The sequence below is a fragment of the Scomber japonicus genome, chromosome 10 (genome assembly GCF_027409825.1).
Source record: "Scomber japonicus isolate fScoJap1 chromosome 10, fScoJap1.pri, whole genome shotgun sequence".
NCBI lineage: Eukaryota > Metazoa > Chordata > Actinopteri > Scombriformes > Scombridae > Scomber > Scomber japonicus.
The window spans coordinates 18,087,659-18,109,378 of record NC_070587.1 but is presented as its reverse complement, the minus strand read 5'-3'; the positions used below and the strand labels follow the sequence as shown (position 1 = coordinate 18,109,378).

The following is a 21,720-nucleotide window of genomic DNA, read 5'->3' as shown; positions in this document are numbered from 1 at the left end:
TTATAATGAATCACAATTTACGAGCGTTGCAGCTAGGGGGGACGGTTCGCGTTCAGTCCTTGTTGCTTCACGGACAGGAAAAAGGGACTGGTGTTTAACGGAAAAGGTCCGTCACAGAATACCGTCCTCTCTTTTTCCGCGTGTGTAGGCTTACCGATGGCTTCACGAAAAGACTCTGGCTCAGCGGCACCACCAACTACCGTGATGGCTTCTACCGGCGGTACCTTGGACTCTCCCGTCAAACAGATCCAGATTGAGGGTCTGGTAAGTGACACTTTGATGAATTTGGGTGGTGGATGCGAGAGAAAGAGGCTCCCGAGTGTTAACAGATGTGGACGTTAGAGAGTGAGCATCATCATGGCGGCGCGCAGATAATGTGAAGCGGTTTTTTGTACTGTTTTAATACTTTTCCCAACTCGTATAATGTATCTTACGGTGTTTAATCCAGTATATTACTGACAAAATACATCGACATAATAAATAAATAAAATATATGTGTTGTATTCATTGTTTACAACCTCCCAACTATGCTCCAGGCTAATAACAGGCTAACACTGGATCGGTGGTGCGGCTTAAATAGTGACCGTGTTAACTTGTGACCTGCTGCTGTTGAAATCACGAACAAAACACCTATGTGTCCTCTTGAATTGAATATGAAATATAGTGTATAGCTTCGTCTGGTAATTTTCTATCTTATCTTATAATTAAGTGTCCTTGCCAACAAGAAGAATTGACATTTCTTCTCATTTCCCTGAATGCCTTTTTTTTAAATGCTAATGTTAGCTAGTTTGGGAGGGTTGCAGTATGACACTGATGATGGGGCAGAACTTAAACAGACGGTAGGCTGGTCAAACTGGGTGGCTAGTTAACACAATTACTAGCCACACACTGAACATACTGTATGTAGACAATGTTAAACTGGTTAATTGGTTGAATATTGACCACTTTTCAGGTGAAGATAACTGTAAAACCCCAAGATAGGCTAAAGTTATAGCTGCTCGTAGTCTGTGCTTTGTTGTTTTACACATTGTGTTTGTTTAACGTTATAGATCATATTTAAATATGCTTTAATCTGCTTTAGGTAACATTTTCTGTCTGATATAGTTTTTTCACTGTCAAGTTCAGTTACTTAATCAAAAATGATTAAATAAAACTATCCTTTTCCAATCGTAAAAAACCTAAAAGATATGAATATGCTGTTTTTAAAAGGTTACTTTATTGGAAAGTCTGTTCTCAGTGTGTGTGTGTGTGCATTGTGTAAGCTGTCTATGATTGACTCCTAGACTAGTTGTAATGTCTCAAATCAGGCTTAAATGTTCATGCTTTAAATTTAGATATAATTTGAGCACAGAGCATTTTCACTGACCCTGCACAGTGGATTCACAATAAGCAAACACTTAAGTAAAGAGGGGGGACTTTTAACATTTAAATACAGCAACGTTAGACTGATCAATTATAAATCCAATAACACATGAATATAGCCTGCTTCAGTCTGCCTGTAGCAGACAAAGCAACTCTTGATTGTCACTAGATTAAAAAAAATAAATAAATAAAGTTAAGCAACGACCACTTTTTCTGTAAGTCTATTTTGTCAGTTGTTTCCAGCTCACTGTGTATGTTTTGCAACACAACATATTTCACATTGTGGGGGCATTTAGTGGCACTGTTGCCGGGAAGTGTATCTGAAAGTGCATTTGGAACTTGGAAGCAAATACATCCCTGTTTACTTTCGTCCTTGGCTTTAGACTTTTTGGACACCTAGATTTTAATATATATATTTAGGTAGTATTACCTATTTTAAGCTTTTCTTTTGTCTTTCTTTTGAATGTATTCTTTTCAGTTTTTTTTTTCTTACTAATTTTTGACCAATGATATTCAACAGCTACTTCAACTGTGGTCCATTAGCTTTGATTCTGTAGTACCTCAGTATAAACAGCAGAGGACAAACTTGCTTCACTGCTGTGCACTTGCTTTCTCCCTTCTCCTGCCCTGAACTGCACTGGACACAAAGCAGCTCATTTGCCTGGTGTGCCTGAGTGCAGTAGCAGGACTTTAACTTGCCAGCTGCTGCCTTCCTTTTATCTTGCTCATTAAAGTTGCCCTAGAGTCTCGGGCCCTAATTTCAAATCTAAATATTTCACCTCAATGTGTATTATTTAGGCCCTTAATGAGATTTTCTTAATTCATTCTCTCAGCCTTATCAACCAAACATTTTAATCGCGGCAGTTTAATTAAAAACAGTGGAGACTTGTTTAGTGTGTGACCTCATTTGGATGCATACTTTTGAAGGAAAGGTGTCCTTTTCAGGTAGAGTTATGAAACGTTTTTCACCTGAGTGCTTTGATATGCGGCGGTTGCTGTTGTGTTGCGTCATGACCTGTCTGTCAGAGGTTTAGCTCGAGGGTTGCCCACAGACAGCATCACCACTGCTGTGTAGTAGAATTGGTTTGTTTCCTCACTTTTGAAGAGGTTTCAGCGGAGACGTTGCCACACGAGTGGAGTGCCGCACTGTGACGAGTTCTATTAAACACCTACTGAGATCACACAATCGCCTGCATGTTTAAAAAGACTGCACACATTTATTCTGACACATGACATACATCAGTCACAGGCAGCAGTCACTTCCCATGTATTAAGGATCCGCCAGAGCCCTTTGTAGAGGACGTTTTGGCATAGCGATGTGAGAACTCTGGGGGATAAAAAGGGAAAGGGAAAGTGTCAATCTCAGGTTAATTTTAACATTTCTTTCAGTAGTGGCAGACATTTTCTTGGGGTTTTTCCAGTGAGCGTATGAATGAATAAAACACTGTGCCAGAACAGTCTCCTGTTCCCCCTGAGACCTTTCCACTTGCCTCAGGTTTCTCAAACCGAGCCTCGTCAGGAAGATGTTTCACACCACATGATGTGACACTGATTAGCTGTATTGTACACTGACACAAGAGATGACTGTCCAGTGTAGAAACATTTGTTCCCATGTGTCTAGAACATGCACTGTGTTTGCCATATCAGCTTTTTTTTTAAATAATACAGAACCAGATGTTAATGTTTGCTTGGTGTTTTAAAGTTGTAATTCTTTAGATTTCAGTCCTGATTTGGTGACACCTGTGGTTACAGCAACTGGTGTATCTTATTTGAGTTATTAGAGCTAGACTGTCTATATTAGCTTGTTGCAGTATATCAGTGATTGATCTGGTTCCTCATCATAATCCTCAAAACATAGTATTAAGATTTGTTTCCTTTAGTTTTATCCGTCATTGTTTCTCTTTTGTAACCTCACATATATTGATGAAGAACTGTCCTCAAACATCCAGTACTGGTCAGTCTATCATGTTTACAGCACAGCCGAACAAACGTGTGCATGGCTTTAATGAAAATTTCAGTCAAGAGAAATTGCAGCAACAATAAGGCTCAATGTAGCACGCAGTGCCAGTTGTTTTCCACACAACAGCAGAGTGCAGTGAAGTGCAGACAAATTGAAGGTGTGCAGCCTGTCGCCTGCAGCTCTTCATCTAACAGCTCACTGTGGCTGCTCCTTATTGTTCCCTTACTCTATGAAAAGTAAAAAAAATCTTCAGATATGAGGCGGGAAAAACCCCCAGAAACCTTCCTGTGACTGCTGCACAATAAAAGCCACCCAGAGTTGTCAGCTGAATGTTTTAATGAGAAGCGGCAGCAGCAGGAAACGTTGGGTTTGCATCAGCAGTAACTTAACATAAATCATTATGCGTTAGGGAAGTGAACAGAGGCTGATATCAATGAGATAAAAATAACACTGCTAATGCTGGATTACATGCAGGCATTGTTTCCTGTGAATCCCTTTATTCATCTGCAGGCAATTTGAATGCAGTACATGAATGGAAAACTCCGACACTAACAATGAAGATGAATTTATAGGGAGGTAATTACAGAATGTATATAACTGTAAATAGTATCATAAGAGGGTTTGACTTCATGAACATTTTATGTGGTGTGGCAGTCTTGGAGTCAGTGGGTTTATGTGCACTTAAGTAACCTGGTTTTCTAACCAGGTTAAGACCCACATTTAACTGCACGGTTGTGACCTGATATACCTTCAACATTCATAGTGTGAAAGTGTGCGAATTGAACAAATGGTCACACATTCAGAGGTATAAGATGTCTTTTTGTATGAGACGTGCGAGTCCTCTAATAATGTTTAGTGTGAGAATTACTGCTGCAAATGAAATAGAGTAGCAGGCAGCTATTAAAGAGCGAAGCGAGCAGAGCTGGGAATCTCTCCAGTGTGAATATAATCTCTGTGTGCAGGCGTTGTCGTTAAAACTCACTTATATATTATTTCTTTCCTCGCGTTGCCATAAAGCCTGAGCCGTCGGTTAAGTTGTTGCCAGAGTCGCTGTCATATTTCAGTGTCGGACTACTTCGCACTACAAATCAGACTCAGCCCAACAACCAAAAAAAAAAAGATGATCTTCTCAGGCCAGCAAATGAAAAAACAGTGAGCGAAGTTAGAACCCGTCGTGCTCCTCATGCCCAACTCGACCTAACAGACACCCCCCCCCCCCCCCCCCCCATGCAGCGGCAACGTGTTTTCTCTGTCAAGTATATTACAGGCGGCGTCGAGTGTAGAGCGCGCCTCCACATCGGCGGCGTGAGAAAGAAAAACTCATTACGGGATCGTCTCTTTCGCTGTACTTCCTCATAACTTGAGCTCTGTTGTGGCGGGAATATGTGCCCCCCCTTTTGTGTGAGCGAGAGAGAAGATTTATGATAAGAATTAAAGGCAGCCAACGGGGGATTTGGACCGCAATTGATTTTGCACAATTCAATTTTAAGCCTGTTGATTTATAATACGCTGTCCACATATCAATCTTGGGGCCTCTCCACATGAGGTGAGCTCACTGGGCTAGCTAGCTGCTGGTGAGCTAGATCAATAAAGTTGTATTTGTGTGTGTGATAGAGAGAGAGAGAGAGAGAGAAGTGGGGAAAGTGCGTGCGGGCAAACTTAGAGCTTTCCAGGCTTTGCTTACAATACCTGATGGCATTTACTCAGCACCAGGAAGCAAGCACAACAAATCCACAGAACCCTCCATCCATCCTTCCTTCCTTTCTTCCTTTTTAGTGCCTGCTCCTCTTCAGCTCTCCCTTCTTCTTCAAAGCCCTTCTGTATATTTAGGAGCTTTAAATAAAGCCCAGCTCAAAATTTGGCTTCATTTATGTGACCTTCTTGCAGTTGTTTTTTGTCCGATTGTCCATCTTTCACCTCCTCCTTTTCCCCCCAGATGGCTGCTATTTAAGTGTGTAATGGTCAGATTGCCAAGAGTTAGATAGCTGAAAGCATTGTGTATCTGCGCTATCTGCTCTCACTGATGGAGGGGGACTAGAAAAGCTATTTGCTGGCAGAAAAAGGAGCCAAATGCTCAAAGGAGTGCAGGGACGGTGGAGGAGGAGGAGGAGGAGGAGGAGGAGGAGGGGGTTCTGCCAGGAATTCACTCTCCTCATCCCACCCTGGTTTCCTTTGATCTCATTGGTTTACCTGTCTGCTCTTCCCACCCTTACCTGGTCCCTTCCTGCTCATAATTTCCCTTTTCCTCCTCTCTCTCTCTCTCTCGCTCACATTTTCCTCTTTGCTCGCTGTCGTCTCTCCCCGCTCCTTCATCTTCCCGACTTGAGTTCTCATTCGTACATTTTCTCACACTTTCTCCCTCTCTCCATCCATCTCCCCTCCCCTCCTCTGACCTATTGTTCAGACCTTCCTCCCCTCTCAGTCAGAGAAGCCAAGGCAGGCAGGCAGAGAACACGATTTGTTTTTCTCCCCACTCCAACCCCGTATCGTCTCTCTTCTCGTGCCCCCAGCTCTTTTACTTGTTGCGTGACAGGTCCGCTGCACCATTGAAATAAATCATCTCTGAGGACGGATGCAACTGTCTGTGTGTGTGTGCGTGCGTGCATGTGTGTGGGTGTGTGAGCGAGCGAGACCAGTAAGGACTCCCTCATGGTGGTGATGGGTGCTTTGTTGTGAGCTTGGCTTCAGGACTGCCACCCTGCTCCTACATGCGTGCGTGTATGTGTGTATTATTAATGCCTCTGGCTGTGACCTGCCCACACTGTTATCAGCGTGATTTATGCGCTCCCCCTCCACACTATGCTTTCAGCTCCTTGTCCTGTTCCTGCTCATTTAGGCGCTTTGCCTTATTCTCTACTCTTTGGCTCCGCTGTGTTTGTGGGGTTTTTTTGACGGTCAGTGTGGCTCATGATGGGTCTGTGCGTGTGTGTGCGCGTGTCTTTTTATGAATTGTGTGTCTGTGTGTGTAGAATTAAGCCATAGCCCTTCCCTGCAGTCCTTGGTGTCTGTGATGCAGCATTAGAGCTTAAACTAGCTCCTCAATCATGTGTGGGGGGCTCGTCCTATTGGCCCATTTTCATCTGACATTAAAAATTAAACGCACACAATGATGCATGGACACTGTCCAGATGAGGCACGACGACGTGGGAAGTCCAAATATACCCTCCCACTGTATGAGGGTAGCATTTTTTCCTAAAATGTCACTAGATTGAGGTTTTATTCTTTCATATGAGCTGCCTCTTCCCTCTCCGGCACTCAAATTGCTTGAATACTGACTGGCCTTGTACGCAGTCAAGATCAGTGATGCTTCAGTGCTGAAGCCTGCAGGTGATGCTTAGCACTCAATTTAACACTCAACCACAGCCAGCGATTGCCTGAATAACATGTCCTAGAATCTCCTCTGAATACAACACAAAGGTTTTCGGCAGTTTTGTGTTTTCTACGTAAGAGACTTGGTGCCCGGCAAAGAACGCAGATTTCCAGCGGAGGATTTATTATGTAATTTAGTATTGATGTAAGGGGTGTTTTTTTTTAGTGATGTGCTAGATATGCCTCAGAAGTTGCGTTCCCATTTAACTTCAGCTACCGTCCCGCACAGATAGCTGCGGTGCTACTAGGCATCAGGCAACTGTGAGATATGCTGTAAACTTGTGACTTAAGCAGTGCATCCCAAAATTCACTCTCAAAAGATGCAGAGTAGGAGTATTGTGTAATAGGTTTCCAGAGGGTGGAGGTGGTGATCCAGCTAAGGGGAGGGATGAACACCTGCACACTCACACACATTTAAAAAAAAAAAAAAAAATGTGAGAAATATAAGTGTTTGAAATGCAGTGGAACAGTATTTATGTAACCTCGTCACATCCAGTCTATTACAATCTATCAAATCCCCTACATGACCGTCCTGCTTGCTGTAGGGAGGACAGACCTGGCTGAATGACACACTGCCACCTCTTTACATGTTTTTTATAATTCGTATCATCAGCTCCCAATAAACTTGAATTCTTACTGAACCATTGATATTTTCATTATTTCATTTCTTCAGTATGTTGAAAAATATTGATCATAACCTTTCCTTATTAATTTCAATATGTTCACAAATCACTGCACACAGTGTTTTTTTTAAATCATGTACTAACTCAACATTATAGTCCTACAATGTTCTCCCAGACATTAGAATACAATTGTAATACCCACTGGAAGGAAATAGCTGATATATTTGGCTACATGTTTTCCCATTGGTGTTAATTATACGTTTTTAAAAACATAATGTGTGTTTAAAAAAAAAAGAAAGAGAAAATGGTGAGAACAGAGGAAGAAAAAAAAAACACTTTTTTGTAGCAGGAGAGATCAGGAAAAAAATCAGTTGATGATCAATTGCAGTAACAACAAGCAGCAGCCGCCACAAATTCACACAAAAAATAAGCAAGATAAATAAATGATCCGCAGTTCAGAAAATGAAATCATCTTCCAGAAACTTTATTAAAAGGAGGGTAAAATCCTACATTCCTTTGTCTCTTTCTCTGTGTAGTTGGAGTAACTATAGTTTTTTTTTTTTTACAGGTGGTCATGAAGATTATCAAGCACTACCAGGAAGAGGGCCAGGGCAGCGAGGTGGTTCAGGGCGTCCTGTTGGGCCTGGTGGTCGAGGACCGGCTGGAGATCACCAACTGCTTCCCCTTCCCTCAGCACACCGAGGACGATGCAGACTTCGACGAAGGTAGAAACCAGAGTGCAGCAGCGCTCCTTTCTGTTTATTCTATCGATCCTCTCCTGCAGCTGGAAAACGTTCACACCCCCGCTCACACACAAAATAACATCACAGCAGAGTCTGACATGAATACCTGTCAAGCACCAAATGTCAGTGAAAAACGAGTGGTCTTTAGCAACCGGGTCTCCTCTGACAGTCGCTGGTAAATTGATGAGCTGGTGATATTTGAGTGGTCCAGTAATAAAAAAAACAGGCTTTGGTGTTTGCTTACAATCACATTTTGAAACTACTCTAAAAATCGCTTTTTAAACATTTTTTTATCCTAAAGTTTTAAATTCACACTTAGGACCTGAGCCAATATGCTAAACTCAAGTGCCAAAATAACAAAATATTAACATAATAGGAATGTATTAGTATGAATCTGAGTTAGCTTGTCTATTACAGGAATACTGACAAGTACATTTCAGTCATTGTGTCAGTTTAAATCAGTAAGAAGTGATAACTGCTGCTTAAATCTTGCTTGAACTGATTGTAGAAATGCAGTCAAACTGTGGCTCAGAATAAATGTTATCTCCAGCCCCGAACTACAAGTGTGACAGGAAACAATATAATACTAAACTGTGTATTAGTTCACACAGATGTCTTCCAGAGGGATAGGTTAGGGTTCGCCATTTTTAGCAAACCAAAAATACCACAAGCCATAAAGAAATAAACCGTGGAGGCTGGGAGCCAAGGTATGATCACATCAGCAACTCACTTAATGTCTGTGTTGTGTTTCCTGAGCCGTGTGTGTGTGTGTGTGTGTGTGTGTGTGTGTGTGTGTGTGTGTGTGTGTGTGTGTGTGTGTGTGTGTGTGTGTGTGTGTGTGTGTGTGTGTGTGTGTGTGTGTGTGTGTGTGTGTGTGTGTGTGTGTGTGTGTGTGTGTGTGTGTGTGTGTGTGTGTGTGCGCGCGCTGTCCCCAGGCACAGCCTCGAGGACGACGCTGACTTTTAACTAAGCTAACTAGGTACTGGGTGTCCTACACTGTTAGCGGCAGGGTTGATGTTTGAGGGCATCGGCACAGAGATGGAACGGCTTCACTCTTTGTGTCACAGGTGGGCGGCGTGAACGTGCACCGGGTTTGATTTCAGTCTTTATCCGCAAACGCACGCCTCCCACCCCCCGTCCCCTCCTTCCTCTCATCAGCTTTTGTATCAAAGCATGCCACGTCCTCTGACCTCAGCCCTCCCCCCATCAAGCCTTGTCGTTACTCGCACCTTGTTAGCGCGGCGAGATCCGCTACAAGCCAGACTGGGGGGATGGAAAGGTGAGCGAGACGCGGGGAACCGAGTAAAGGGAGAAAATCCGGCTCTAACAGGCCTCTGCCGCTAACGAGCAACTGTCAAAAATTCAGCAAGATACACAGGCGCCAATGGTGGCTAAAGGTTGTTAGTGTCAGGAACATCTCCCTCCCTGTGTGTGCATCTGTGGTGGGGAGTGTCTTGGCTTGTTGTGTTGTTGACTTTTGATGCTCTGGCTTTTCCATCTGTCACTCCCTGTAAGTTAACAAGGGCTTCAGTGAGGAGCACCGTACTACGAACCTTTTGGGAAATTTACGTAGTTACAACAGAATCCCTCTCAACAGGGCTTTTGATCCACCTGCGAGAAGGTGTCAGACTTCAGGTTATCTGTCAGTGTGGAATTACATTCAAATGGAAATGTGTTGGGAGTGGTTCATGTTGGGTTTTTACTGGCTGGTTGTCGAAATGATTTCGGATCGAGAGCGTACAGTAAAACGTACACGACTGCAGACTACAGAGGGATCTATCTCTGATCACAAAATGTATTGGAAGACAGAATTTTATCCAGAAAATCACCGCTATGAAAGAACAACTTGGAGAAATAAAATGATCACACTGACAAAATATGAAAAATGGATTTAAAGCCTGTACATTTAGTTCTTTTTTTTCTCTTTCTTTTCATACTCCAGCCTGCATTTTCTACCCACGCACACAGCTGATGAGTCAAATCATTTTTCTCCGTCTCCCCCACCCTGTAGCTACTAATTGTTACTACTACTACAAGATGGGAATCTTTTGATTTGATTCTGATTCAATTCAATTCAAAACTGATTCTTGATGGATTGAATAGAAAAGGTGGGATTATTTTCAGTCTCTTGTTCCAGTATACCATCAGCTGGTGTCCTTATTCCACATTTACAATGTGACACAAAACTATTACAATTACAATCAGTGCTCCCCAAACTGAGGGGGAGGCAGAGTGCTCCACTGTGTTATAAACGTCATGTCTGCAGCAGTGGAGAGCAGCCTGCACCGTCAGCTTCAGAGGAAGTCATCACTGTCCAACATGCTGAGCGGGTGCAGGGTTGTTGATGTGAAACACAAGTTATTTTCTTCACTACAGAGTTGCTTTTGAATTGTTACTGCTGATTGCTGCTCTGTTAACGTTAGTCTCTGAGTGACGGTTTAGAAAATTCACAGTATACTTTCTGTTCATCTCACAGAGGTATTTTAGTCATTAAATCCATCAACATCACCTTATTTAGAAAATCAATTTTGGACCTTCAACGGAGAATTGTCCACATTGTGATGCATTTGAGAATCCGTTCTTTTCCACCCCACACCCCTGAATGTAACAGTTTCATCCGTGCTGATGTTGGGGCGGGTTGTCTCGACTCACTGCAGATGCAGCAGAAGACTGAACAACGTGTGAGTTGGAGTGTAATGTCTTTACGCAGCATCTGTGTACTTACTCTCTGAGACATTGATATTCTGCTGAAGCTCCAGAGCCCACCTGCTACACGAATGCCAAGAGGCAAGGAGTGTGTATCTATCCCTCCCAAATGATGCAGTTCTTGTCATGGTAAATATACATCAACCTGATACAAAATAGATACAATGTCATTCATTGGCTAAAAAACCACAAGGGATTTATACCATGCTTATAATGACAAACGATGGGGATTGATACTCCGGTTAATGTTTCGGGCAGCTTTCAGTAAAACACTGCTGACGGGCTGTTACAGAGTCACCTGCCTAAATCCAGTCATTTCAACAACACTAGATGAGTGTCTGTTCTTGTAAATAAACTATCACTCAATTATTGCTTTAATGCAGTGTGCTTTGGAAGTAGTTGTTCACACTTCGGTTTATTTGTACTAGAAGCAATGTTTCCATCAGCACTCTTTCTCATTTTGTACCGGGCTAGCTTTTATTCCTGGAAGTGGGTGGCCTGAAGTAGGTTTATGAAACCTAATGGGAGAGAGGCAGGTCACACAGAAACACATACACAAACACACAAACACCAGAGGCACAGGAGCGCTGACAGTGAATTACTAGTGTTTTACAGTCGTATACATGTTTGATGAATTTCTCTCTCTCTGAATGTGGTTAGCACTGCGTTGTATCTTTTAAGTGTCGTATCGATTCTGTGATACATATCAGTTAATCTTTACACTCTCAGATAAAGATTGTTGTGTGTTGTGGGACTTTTGGTCAAAGCATGACTCAGCAGAGCAGCACGAGCCAGAGTAATAGCCAATCATGCACCCTGGACACGTTTTGCTTACAAGGTCTGCATTTGTGGATATATCTGTCTATTTTCTGTGTGTTGGTGTGTGTGTATACCTGAATCATTTTACATTGACTCATTGCCTGGTCCTTCAATTCGAAATTACTCCTCCAATCTATCCCTTAAGGAAAGATGGACAGAATTGGAAGCTGCATGACTGTGTGTGTGTGTATATGTGTATGTGTGTTTGATAGCGAGCATGTCTGTGTGTGTGTGTGTGTGTATGTATGCATGCTATACCGCTTTTTCATCAACAGGTGCCAGTGTGGAGCTGCACTTGTAGGACAGACTGTCAGAGGCTACAATATGAGTGAGAGAAGGGGAGTAATAGAGCGTGAGCAGCAGAATCAGTCTCGGATAAAAAAAATAAATAAAAGAAAACCTTGGCTGAACCCCAGTGCACCTATCTCCTCATGTCCTTGCGTGCTCTGTCCTTGCATCATTGACAAAATGTATGGAGAGAGATGTAAAATTGCATGTGGTATTCTCAAGGCATTTTTTGTGCACTGGAGGCACGCAAATAGCATGTTAATGTGCTCAGGCCTTTCTCTTTTGTTGTGGCAATTTGTGATAATACAAAGTTAGAGGTATTCTGGTACAGAGAGATTATTGGTGGAGCGGTATCAGAAAGGAAATTTACATCAGACTTCGCAAGGCAGTAATTGTTACCCCCCTCACTGCCCCCTGTCACACACAAAAACCCATCCTCCACCTTAGTTTTACTGGTTCAAGACAAGTTGTAAATATTTGTTACATAAGAGCAAAAACTGCTACTAGCACCAACACTCCAGTTCTTCAATGAGGGCTAAAGCTACATTAAGCAATACTGACAGTGACATTAAGTCTATGAGTGAGAAGGTCATTAGTACTGCCAATCCCATTGAGAATCAAGACTTAACTCTACACTATCATGGTGCCAGTCTTTTAAAGTTAGCTCCCAGTGGATCTCTCCAACCTCTGCACACTGTCAACACTGGAGATGCAGGGATTAACCACACTCTAAAATGTCACTGTTTTAGAGCGTGGCTCAGCTTTTCCCAGTGTTTGTGTTATCACTCTCAAAAAAAAGAGACATTATGGCTATTTTTCTTTGAACAACGGTTGTAATTCGAGACAAAAATTAACAAAATGAGGCAGTTGTTTTCAAAAAAGTCCATAGGGACGACCAAAACAAAGCTGGTGTACCAGCTTTAAATGGTTCAAGTACACAAAGTAACACTTGCTGTTTGGAGAGCAAGTCACTTTATTTATGTTTGGGGGGGAGGGGGCTACATTAGATCACGGAAACGAGAAGTGTTCTGTTAATGACTGAGGGACCAACACTGAAGTCTTGTATTCACCAGATGCTTTAAATGGTCAGTGTGGGAGTATTTTGGATACATACAGAATGACTACAGGGTTGTTGAAGAAGACAGATATCCAATTTGTATAACTTAACAAAGAAAAGTCTAAGCTAAAGAACACAACACTGCAAATTTAATGAAATATCAGAGATCACCATCTGGCTATACATGCTCAAGTGAAAGTAAAACATGAATTTAATGGTAAGTTGCATAATGAGACATTGAGTTGGTAGAAAGTTCAATATAAATACTCACCAAAACAATATGTGATCTCTTCAAGGTCTTCAGTGCTTTTTATTATATTTATTAAAACTGCAAAACAAAACTAATAGACTAGATTTTTTCAGACAACATGTAAAATTGAAATAAATGAAAAATGAAGTAAATAAATAAGCATAGATGACAGTTGATGAGAAAAACACTTTAGTTTATTATCTACACTAGTTATATTTTCCCTTAGGTGATTAATGAGTTCATCTTAATCTTATATTAATAATAATAATGATAATTAAAAAATACAATATTTTAAATATAAGAAATGAACTAAAGTCATTACTGCAATGTCTCTCAAAGTTTTGTTCTGGCATGCATTCATTATTTTCATTCTTCTTATTCATGTAGCAGAAGCCTTGGTGAAGTTTTTGTGTTACGCTCCCGATTTTAAAACAAAACAAGTTGGTAGTATTGTGAAATGAATGAATGCATAATAATTGTCAAACCTTGATTTCTCCTCTGACTACAATGGTGCGATCAAAATCTATAATCACTGCAACTCTAGTCAAACACCTATCTTTGTTTTATTGAAGGTGTCTCTACACTAAATGTTTTGACAGTGCGTAGGAGTTGATTCCTTTTCTTGTTTCATCTTTTGCATGCTATGTGATTCACCTGTCTGTTCTAATGCAGCTTTACCAAAAATATTTTCAATTATACTTTTAATACTTACACCAACCAACAATCATTTAAAAAAAAAAAAAAAAAAAAAAAAAAAAATACAACCAAATTAAACCAGGCAGCTGCTCACGTCTCAAAAAGCTCATAGAAATGGATTGCACACTGCACAAAGCCCCCACTGCCCCGGTCCCAAATAGCAGAGGAGTGACACAAATGAACTAAGCCAAGCTGTTTAGCAAGCCAAACAGATGTAGATATGTATTTATGTGGGGTTGAGCACCGGAATAAAAAAACTGGAGCGTGTATGTAAAGTGCATCACTAAGATTAGTTCTTATCACAAGGTATGATAACTGTATTAAGTGTGTGATATATTTTGCTTAAAAATCTTGACATAAATATTAGCAAACACTTAGATTGTTTATCAGTTGGTTAAACAGCTGATGGAGTGTGGCTCGGTGCATTTCCCAGGCTTATAAAAGCATGATTGATTTGCCTGTTTGACTCTTAAGCAGAGATTGTATCAAACGAACTGTTGCTCTGTGGACTATTTTTACTAAGTACATTAGATATGCAACCCGTGTCACTAGAATTCAGCAGCATGTGGAGGTATCCTGAAGGTAGAGCAAAATTAGCCCGCTCTTTCTTTCCCTTCACCCTCCACTACCCTCCCTCCCTCCCTCCCTCCCTCCTTCCATCCTCCCCTGTCTTTTTTTTTCTCTTCTGATTTTCTTTCTCTAACTCACTGCAGGTAAAAGAGATGCCTCCGCCCTTCTCTCCCAACAATTTCTCTGTTTTCTTCTATCACAATCACTGACTCTGCTTCTTTCCTTCAACACCTTGCTTTTAGCCCTTCTTTTTAATCTTTCTCTTCCTTCCAGTGCCCCCCCCGCCCCCCATCCTTTCTCTAGTATCGTCTGCCCTGACCATCGGAGGATTAATTAGGCAAAATACCATCGGAGACAGGAATGATGTAAGCACCCAATCAGTGTCCTGTCGGGATAATTATGTCCCAGAAATGATGCGTTCATTTTATCAAAATTATTGACTTTAATAGCCAGGAACAGGTTTCTGTTCTGCTTTTTGGTAACAGAGCAGTGAATCGATGATAAGAGAATTAAATATGTGGAGTAATTATGGTGTCTCTTTCCAGGGAATGCCTCCACTAGACTGAAGGTAACAACACCACAAAGAAAGCAATGCTAGTAAAATGGAAAATGATAGATTTGAATTGAGACTAGAATTCTCTCACATGCACTAATATCCATTTTGCATGCATGTCTTATTGTAATATGGTATTCTATGCCCTCCCCTTAAAGTAGTTTATTACTCCACATTGCCTCCTTCTGGTTATCCTGCTGCCTCATGCCAAGCTACTAGCTCTCTGCCCAGCACAGGTGGTAGGGGCTGCCAAACCCCCCCCCCCCCCCCCCCCCCCAGTCTGGGCTTGCTTCCGTCTTTGCCTCAGATTGGCCCAGAAGATGGGAGCAGTTGTCACACTGGTGAAACAAACAAGTTTTAAGGATGCTTGCTTTGTGATGTGTCCTGATTCAGTAATTAGAGATGTGCTTTTTAAGGGGTAGGCTTCATCCAACACCAACACACGATTTATTTTCTTAGCCAAAGAATGTTTCATTTGGACATATGACATGACAACATATAACAAGGTTTTAGCTGTTCCAGTCCTAATGAGACACTTAATTAAAAAAAAAGAGCATGCAAAAGTGCCCTTGATGTACAAACAACCAGTAGTCATTAACGAGGCTGATTTTTGCTGATTGGCACCTTCTTTTCAGTTTATTTGTTGTTTATGTCACTCCCGCTGCCACTGTTTGGATTACTTGGCAAACCAATCAGCTACACAACTTCAGATTGAAGGGAATATGATTGGGCTGTGAGATGGAGAAAATGCCTCTCTGTAAGGCAAGTATGGCTGCTGACACAAAGAAGTAGACTACCGCAGTTCCTTCTCTTTCCTTGGACAGGGTTAGAGTTGGATAGGTTAAAATAATTCATTTCTATCTCCTTAATCTTTTGAACTTATTGTGAAATTTGCAGCTCAGGAGCTAGAGGTGTTGAGTCTAAACTTGTTACTACGAAATTTTAAAATTCTCATTAAGAGTGCGAGGGAAGCTTCAGCACAAGGCCACCGCTGGCCAGCACTACACTGAGTGCATACATAACTTCTGTAGTTGGAATTTGAATTTCAGTCTGAGCTCATGACCTCCAACTTCTTACTTATGAAACACGATCTTACCTTTCTGAAATATCCTTTTTAAAATCTCAACAGTGCAACAACAGGTTATTCCCCTCCATTCATGGTCAGATTGATTCATAGACCACTATATATTGTCTTATGTGTCTAGTGGCAACCATTATTTCAGGTAAAGATGCAGTTTAAGGGAAATTGCATTATTCATCAGGTAGTATTCCAGTTGGCAAGGGGTGAAGGTATGAGCCACGCCTCCAGCCAATTTGATTAGGTGAATTAAATCATTAAAAATGCAGATTTCATGTAGAAAGCTTTGGAAACAGCCTGCTGGAGGAAAGGGAGGGGGGGTCTGGGATGCAAGGAAAGATGGATTTAGAGAAATCTAAACTTTTGGTGAATTATGTCAGAGATATGTTTCTATAAATGTATGTATCTATAAAAATGAGGGGAAAAGGCCCATAGTACCAGATCTTTTAAGTCTGGGAAAAGCTTATAGTTCATTTTCAAACATGTTTAGAGTTGTACTTTTGTTGCAACATCTAACCTTGTTTGAGCCTCAGTTTCTTTACTTACTCTCTTACTCTTACTACCATACGTTTCCATTAGTAGTTGATCCATTCTTCCCTCCAACAGTATAGCCCATTCTCAGAGCAGACATATAGACTTGTTGAACACAGTTGTAACAAGTAACATTAATCAGGGCTGTATTCTGTGTAGGTTCTCTGCAGTAGTACGTGCTGGCTAACTGGTATGGCTTACTGGAACCTAAATGGAACAGAGCTATCATTATGTTATTACTTACACCTGTGCTTTTGCTGCTGTGACAAGTCAAAATGTCTGCTGTGAGAAAGGTCCTCACCTTCTGTGCCTCTGGCTGCAACATTACTCTGAGGCATAATAAATCCACAGCAATGTGCAACAGTTTGCACCGTGTATGTATTTCCCTCCCACATGCTTCTCTTTTTTTTTTTTTTTTTTTTTGCGACTGTTACGATCATGGCCAAAGAGTTTTTGTTTCATCAGTGTGCAGCTCTTGGTTCCAAAAAGCCTCTGCTTGATCCAAGTGTTGGGTTGCATACTGAAAGCGTGGTTCCCTTCTGACTAGCATTGTGCAACATGGCTGAAAATGTTCATATATTCTTATAATACAATTATATATATCACAATGTTAATGCCTTTTAATATATATTTTTAAATGAATAAGCAGTTTTCTCTTAAAGCAGGCAAAACAAGCCATAATCGTTCCAGCTATGCAGACGCTATGCAGACATTACCATGAATGTAGTGGAGAGGTTCAAGCTAATGTCACTATATCTTAAAAAACTAACTTTTATTTCTTAAATGAGCTTAACTTTGGTTCAATAAGTACTTTTTTCAGTTGAAAGTGTAGCCCATCTATTTATTTCAGGAGTGCAAAGCGTTGGCTGTAGCAAGCAACAGTATTGATATAGCAGCTGAGAGAAGGTCAGGGAGGTGAAGCGGCCTGCTAACACCATCCAGGAACAAAATAACACCTGAAGTGAGCCGCCTGTGTCCTATAGTGATTCTCATACTGAGTCATGTGTTGCCTCATTTGTTCAATATAGTGGTTCTTCTATTGAATCTATCAAAGTGGTGTTGGTTCATGTCTAGAAAATGATACTAATACTGTCATTTGCCAGTAAGTGCAATGAAAATAAAAGAGAATATGAATAACAAGGGGAAGTGACATTTCACCTTTGATGTTTTATGTTCCACTGAAATATGCTCAACCTTTCATTGCCACTTGATACCCACAGAATTATGTTAAATGTTAATGTGAAATTTGTTCTGTATTTCAGTCCTTTGTAAGACATTTTCATTTATACTGCTGCTGTAGCAGTCAGGCTTATGACAGACTGTTAATTGCTTCTTATATTTATAAAATATAAGCTGCTGTCATCTATATTTTACATTACATTATCTTCTTGATTGCCTTAGACATTCAATATATCAATTAAAGTATTAAGAGTTAATTAAACAGAGCATCCCCTTTGTTTCCATGGTAGGTGCCCATGTTGTAGTGTTGACACTGTCCTCCTTTTAATAGAGGAGAACACTGCTCTTGGTGAAGGCAACTTATATTATGCATTGTGTAAATCATCAATTCTGCTTTGACTGTAGCTGGCAGGAAAGCTGCAGCAGCTGCTCCAGATTTGTTTGGCTCTGCTCCATCCATCATTGTCCATCCAATGGTCCTTGACACCTCAACTGAATTGTCTCCTTCTCTTGAGATTGTAGTGGATTGCAGTCCGTCTGCCTTCCTTTTATCCTCCAGTCCCTTCATTTTCACATTGCTCCTGTGGTCTGCTTTTATTCATAAACTAGCAAACTTGCTTGTTCTGATATCAAAGAAAACCAAATTTGAAATGGACTCAAAGCCAGGCTGAACTACACTTGACAAAGTTAACTGGCGTTCATGCTTCAGCAGAGTTCTGCCGCATGGGTAATTCAAAGGAGCTGGGAACTAATGCATGTTTAGATTCTAATGGCTGTGTTTTGCATGCAAAACCATCCCTAACAATTGCCTGTATTGTAATAGCATGCTGTAATAATGGAAATCCAGAGCGGTCCAATGGCATTATATGTTATAAGCTTATGTGTCAGATATGAGTTTTAATACCTCTAAAATGTTTTCTGCATTTGATTAACTGTCTGGAAGAGAGAGATATTAGTGCAGGTTTTTGGAATAACATTAAACTGTCTAAATGAGATTTAGTGAGTGGAGAACTCACAGCTGAAATATATGAACATTAATGCAGCTTAAAATTGCTTTTCATAATTTGCTACTACTTAATATAAAGAGACTTTTCTTTTTTTGAAAATAGTTTTTTTGTGGAGCACAGCACCTCCATCATAAGACTTGATAACGAACATATGCTGAGAGGTTTTGTTTTTAACCCGGGGTGACTGAAACTGAATTTCCCTCTTACCGTGAAGTGATTACAAAACAGCTAAATAAATCATGCTGTCAAATTATCGCTAAAGGTTTATGCAGTTCTTCGTAATTGAAGATTTTACAGAAGAAGAAAAAAATTGGTAGGGTGTGACAGTCACATATTTGTGTTTGTGGACATGATTATGAAAGTAGCTGGCAACAGAGGGGAACACACTGAAACCAAGTGTCCGCTGGATGGGATGTGTGCAACAACAAATAAAAACTAAACAACAAGAAAAAACAACTTAATCTTCTTAAACCAAAGCAAAGCAATAGGAGTGTAGCACAAACATAACTAATTAAGGCCAATTACATCAGCATTTTTCTCCAGTAGGGTCTGCAAGGTTAGTCCTTGGATTTCTGAGCTTTAATTGTCGTCTGTGGCAGACATTTTCATGGTGGGTTAATTGAAGTCAGGGGGATTAAAAACGCCTCTGCCATGATCTCCCTACTCCTCGCTGTAAATATATTATTCAGGATGCAGTTGTGTGTATGTGTATGTGTATGTGTGTGTGTGTGTGTGTGAGTGTGAGAGAGATTGTGTTTTGTGAAAAAAAGGTTGTCCCTCTCCTATTCTGATAAGGTCTTCCTTGGGGTTAGCCCTTCAATAGATCACGCTACCTGCCCCAAATGGGAAATTGATTTCCTCCGTTTTTCCTTGCTCTCCTTCACTGAGGCTAATTAGTAATTAGAAATCACTTGGCAGACCAATATTGAAGATATCATGTGTACTGTTATGTATTAGGATTTTTTTCCCCTCACTTATTGTTTTTGCTTATCATCTTGAGCCTCTCACCTTGTCTCTCTCTGTCTCTCTCTCTCTCTCTCTCTCTCTCTCTCTCTCTCTCTCTCTCTCTCTCTCGCTGTAGTGCAGATGTGAGACTGGCTGTTAGTAGTGAACCAGGCCTGTATCTGCTTTTGAATGCTCACCCAGCGTTATAAATCAAGAGTATGGGTCCCCCGGGTGCCGTCACCATCGCCATCAGTTCCACTGTTTTATTCATCCGCTCCTTTGTCTCATCACGATTTTGCCCCATATTAAAGTGTGTGTGTGTGTGTGTATGTGTGGAGGTGGGGTCAGAATGCATTACTGCACACCGCTGCTAATCCAGGTGGGCTACAGGGAGTAAGGGGAGGGAGAAAGGTAAGAAGTAGAGAAGAATGTGAAAAGGATGAGAGAAAATGAAGAAAGGCTGAGGATGGCTAAGAGAGAGAAAGAGAGAGAGAGAGGGGAAAGGAGGGTTGTGGATGGAAGGATGGGGCGATGACACAGAAGAGAGAAGGTTATGAGGGGAAAATGAGGGCAACCAAGCAAAAGATTGAGAGTTACGGCAGGAGCCAAGCAGAGGAGAAACAGGAGAAAAAGAAGAAGAAAAAAAAAGATAGACAGCGAAAGTAAACAGCTGTGAGAGAGATTTGGTGGCAAAGAAGCACCCGGCAAAAAGATGGAGCTAGATGGGAAGGATGAAGAAGACAAATGGCAATGATGAGTTAGTGGGAGAGCGGCGGTGAGACGAGAGGAGTGTTTTTCACAGTGAGCAAAACAGAGGAATGAACAGTTAATAACTTGGCCACCGAGGGAGACTAGTAAACACCAGTAGCACACCAGTACAGTAAGTGCTTAATTCCCCCTTTGGCCTTCAAGGTGACAAGGAATTATGGGTTTTTTATGTACACAGTCTTGTAGATAAAAATTGAACAAGACTCCTACTTCTTAAATCCTGGATGTCTGAAATACCTCCTCCCTCCTTTTTTCCTTTTTTTTTTTTTTTATTAGGCTGCATAAATCACGGATGCTACTATGTTTACTCATGCAGACGTTCTTTCCACATTGTGAGCCCATGTGTGATCCGGATGAGACCGGTGACGTAGGCGGCGCCGTGATTAATGCAAAGATGCCGAGGTCTGTATAGGAGAGAGGAAAGTAGCTACACCTGGGCTTTCATGCTCTGTGAGTGCAGCCACTGCATCTGTTCTGGCGAGTAGACACACAGAGAGAGAGAGAGAGAGAGAGAGAGAGAGGAGGGATAATTGGTGGTATTTAAGGAGAGGACATGTAGGGTTTAACAAGAATGTTAGAAAAACAAAGTCGGAACCATTAAAAGTGTGTAATTACAGGGTCTGTCTTTGTATTGTTTTATGTAGTCTGAAAGCTATTGGGCTGGATTTTAAGCAACAAAGAGAGGATATTTTAAAATGAATTTGGAAGTTGTCCAACATGTCCCATCTGTACCCTTTTCTAATTTGAATGTTTTTTTTCTATATTTTTAGAATGTAAAGATGGCACATGTAGTCTGTATAACATGTAACCGAGTAAATATAACGTGAAGCTTAACAGTACTGTAGAGGTATGTTACACTCCAAACTACACACACTCTGCAATTTACCTCTTGCTGGCACACATGCTGTTAAATGAACATTGACAAGATCAAGTAGAATTGTTTTTTCTCCTTTTCAAAAAGAGAAATTAGGATATACACACATGTGAGCAAACACACACACACAAACACGTAATTTCCCCTTCCTCATCATCTTCCCATTCCCGCTATAAAAACAAAGCCTTTTGTGACAAGCGGCGCTGTCAAATGTGCATACGGTGAAGTCGTTGGCGCGTTATGCACACAGAGCAGCAGCTTCACTATGCTCTCACTCTTCCTCCTGACGAGCATCACAGCATCCCCGAGTGTGTTTGCGGCCCGGTGTGCGCGCGTGCGTTC

At 41.2% G+C, this 21,720-nt stretch overlaps 1 protein-coding gene across 1 annotated transcript in view; it reads left to right on the top strand.

Moving 5' to 3' along the window:
* The first annotated feature begins 137 nt into the window (after positions 1-137).
* The window catches only part of LOC128366359 (eukaryotic translation initiation factor 3 subunit H), a 62,984-nt gene continuing 41,401 nt past the window's right edge, over positions 138-21,720 (top strand). Inside the window, exons 1-2 of the mRNA XM_053327042.1 lie at positions 138-264; positions 7,883-8,039. Coding sequence (XP_053183017.1) covers positions 157-264; positions 7,883-8,039 — 265 coding nt within the window. The 5' untranslated portion in view covers positions 138-156. The remainder of the gene's footprint in view (positions 265-7,882; positions 8,040-21,720) is intronic.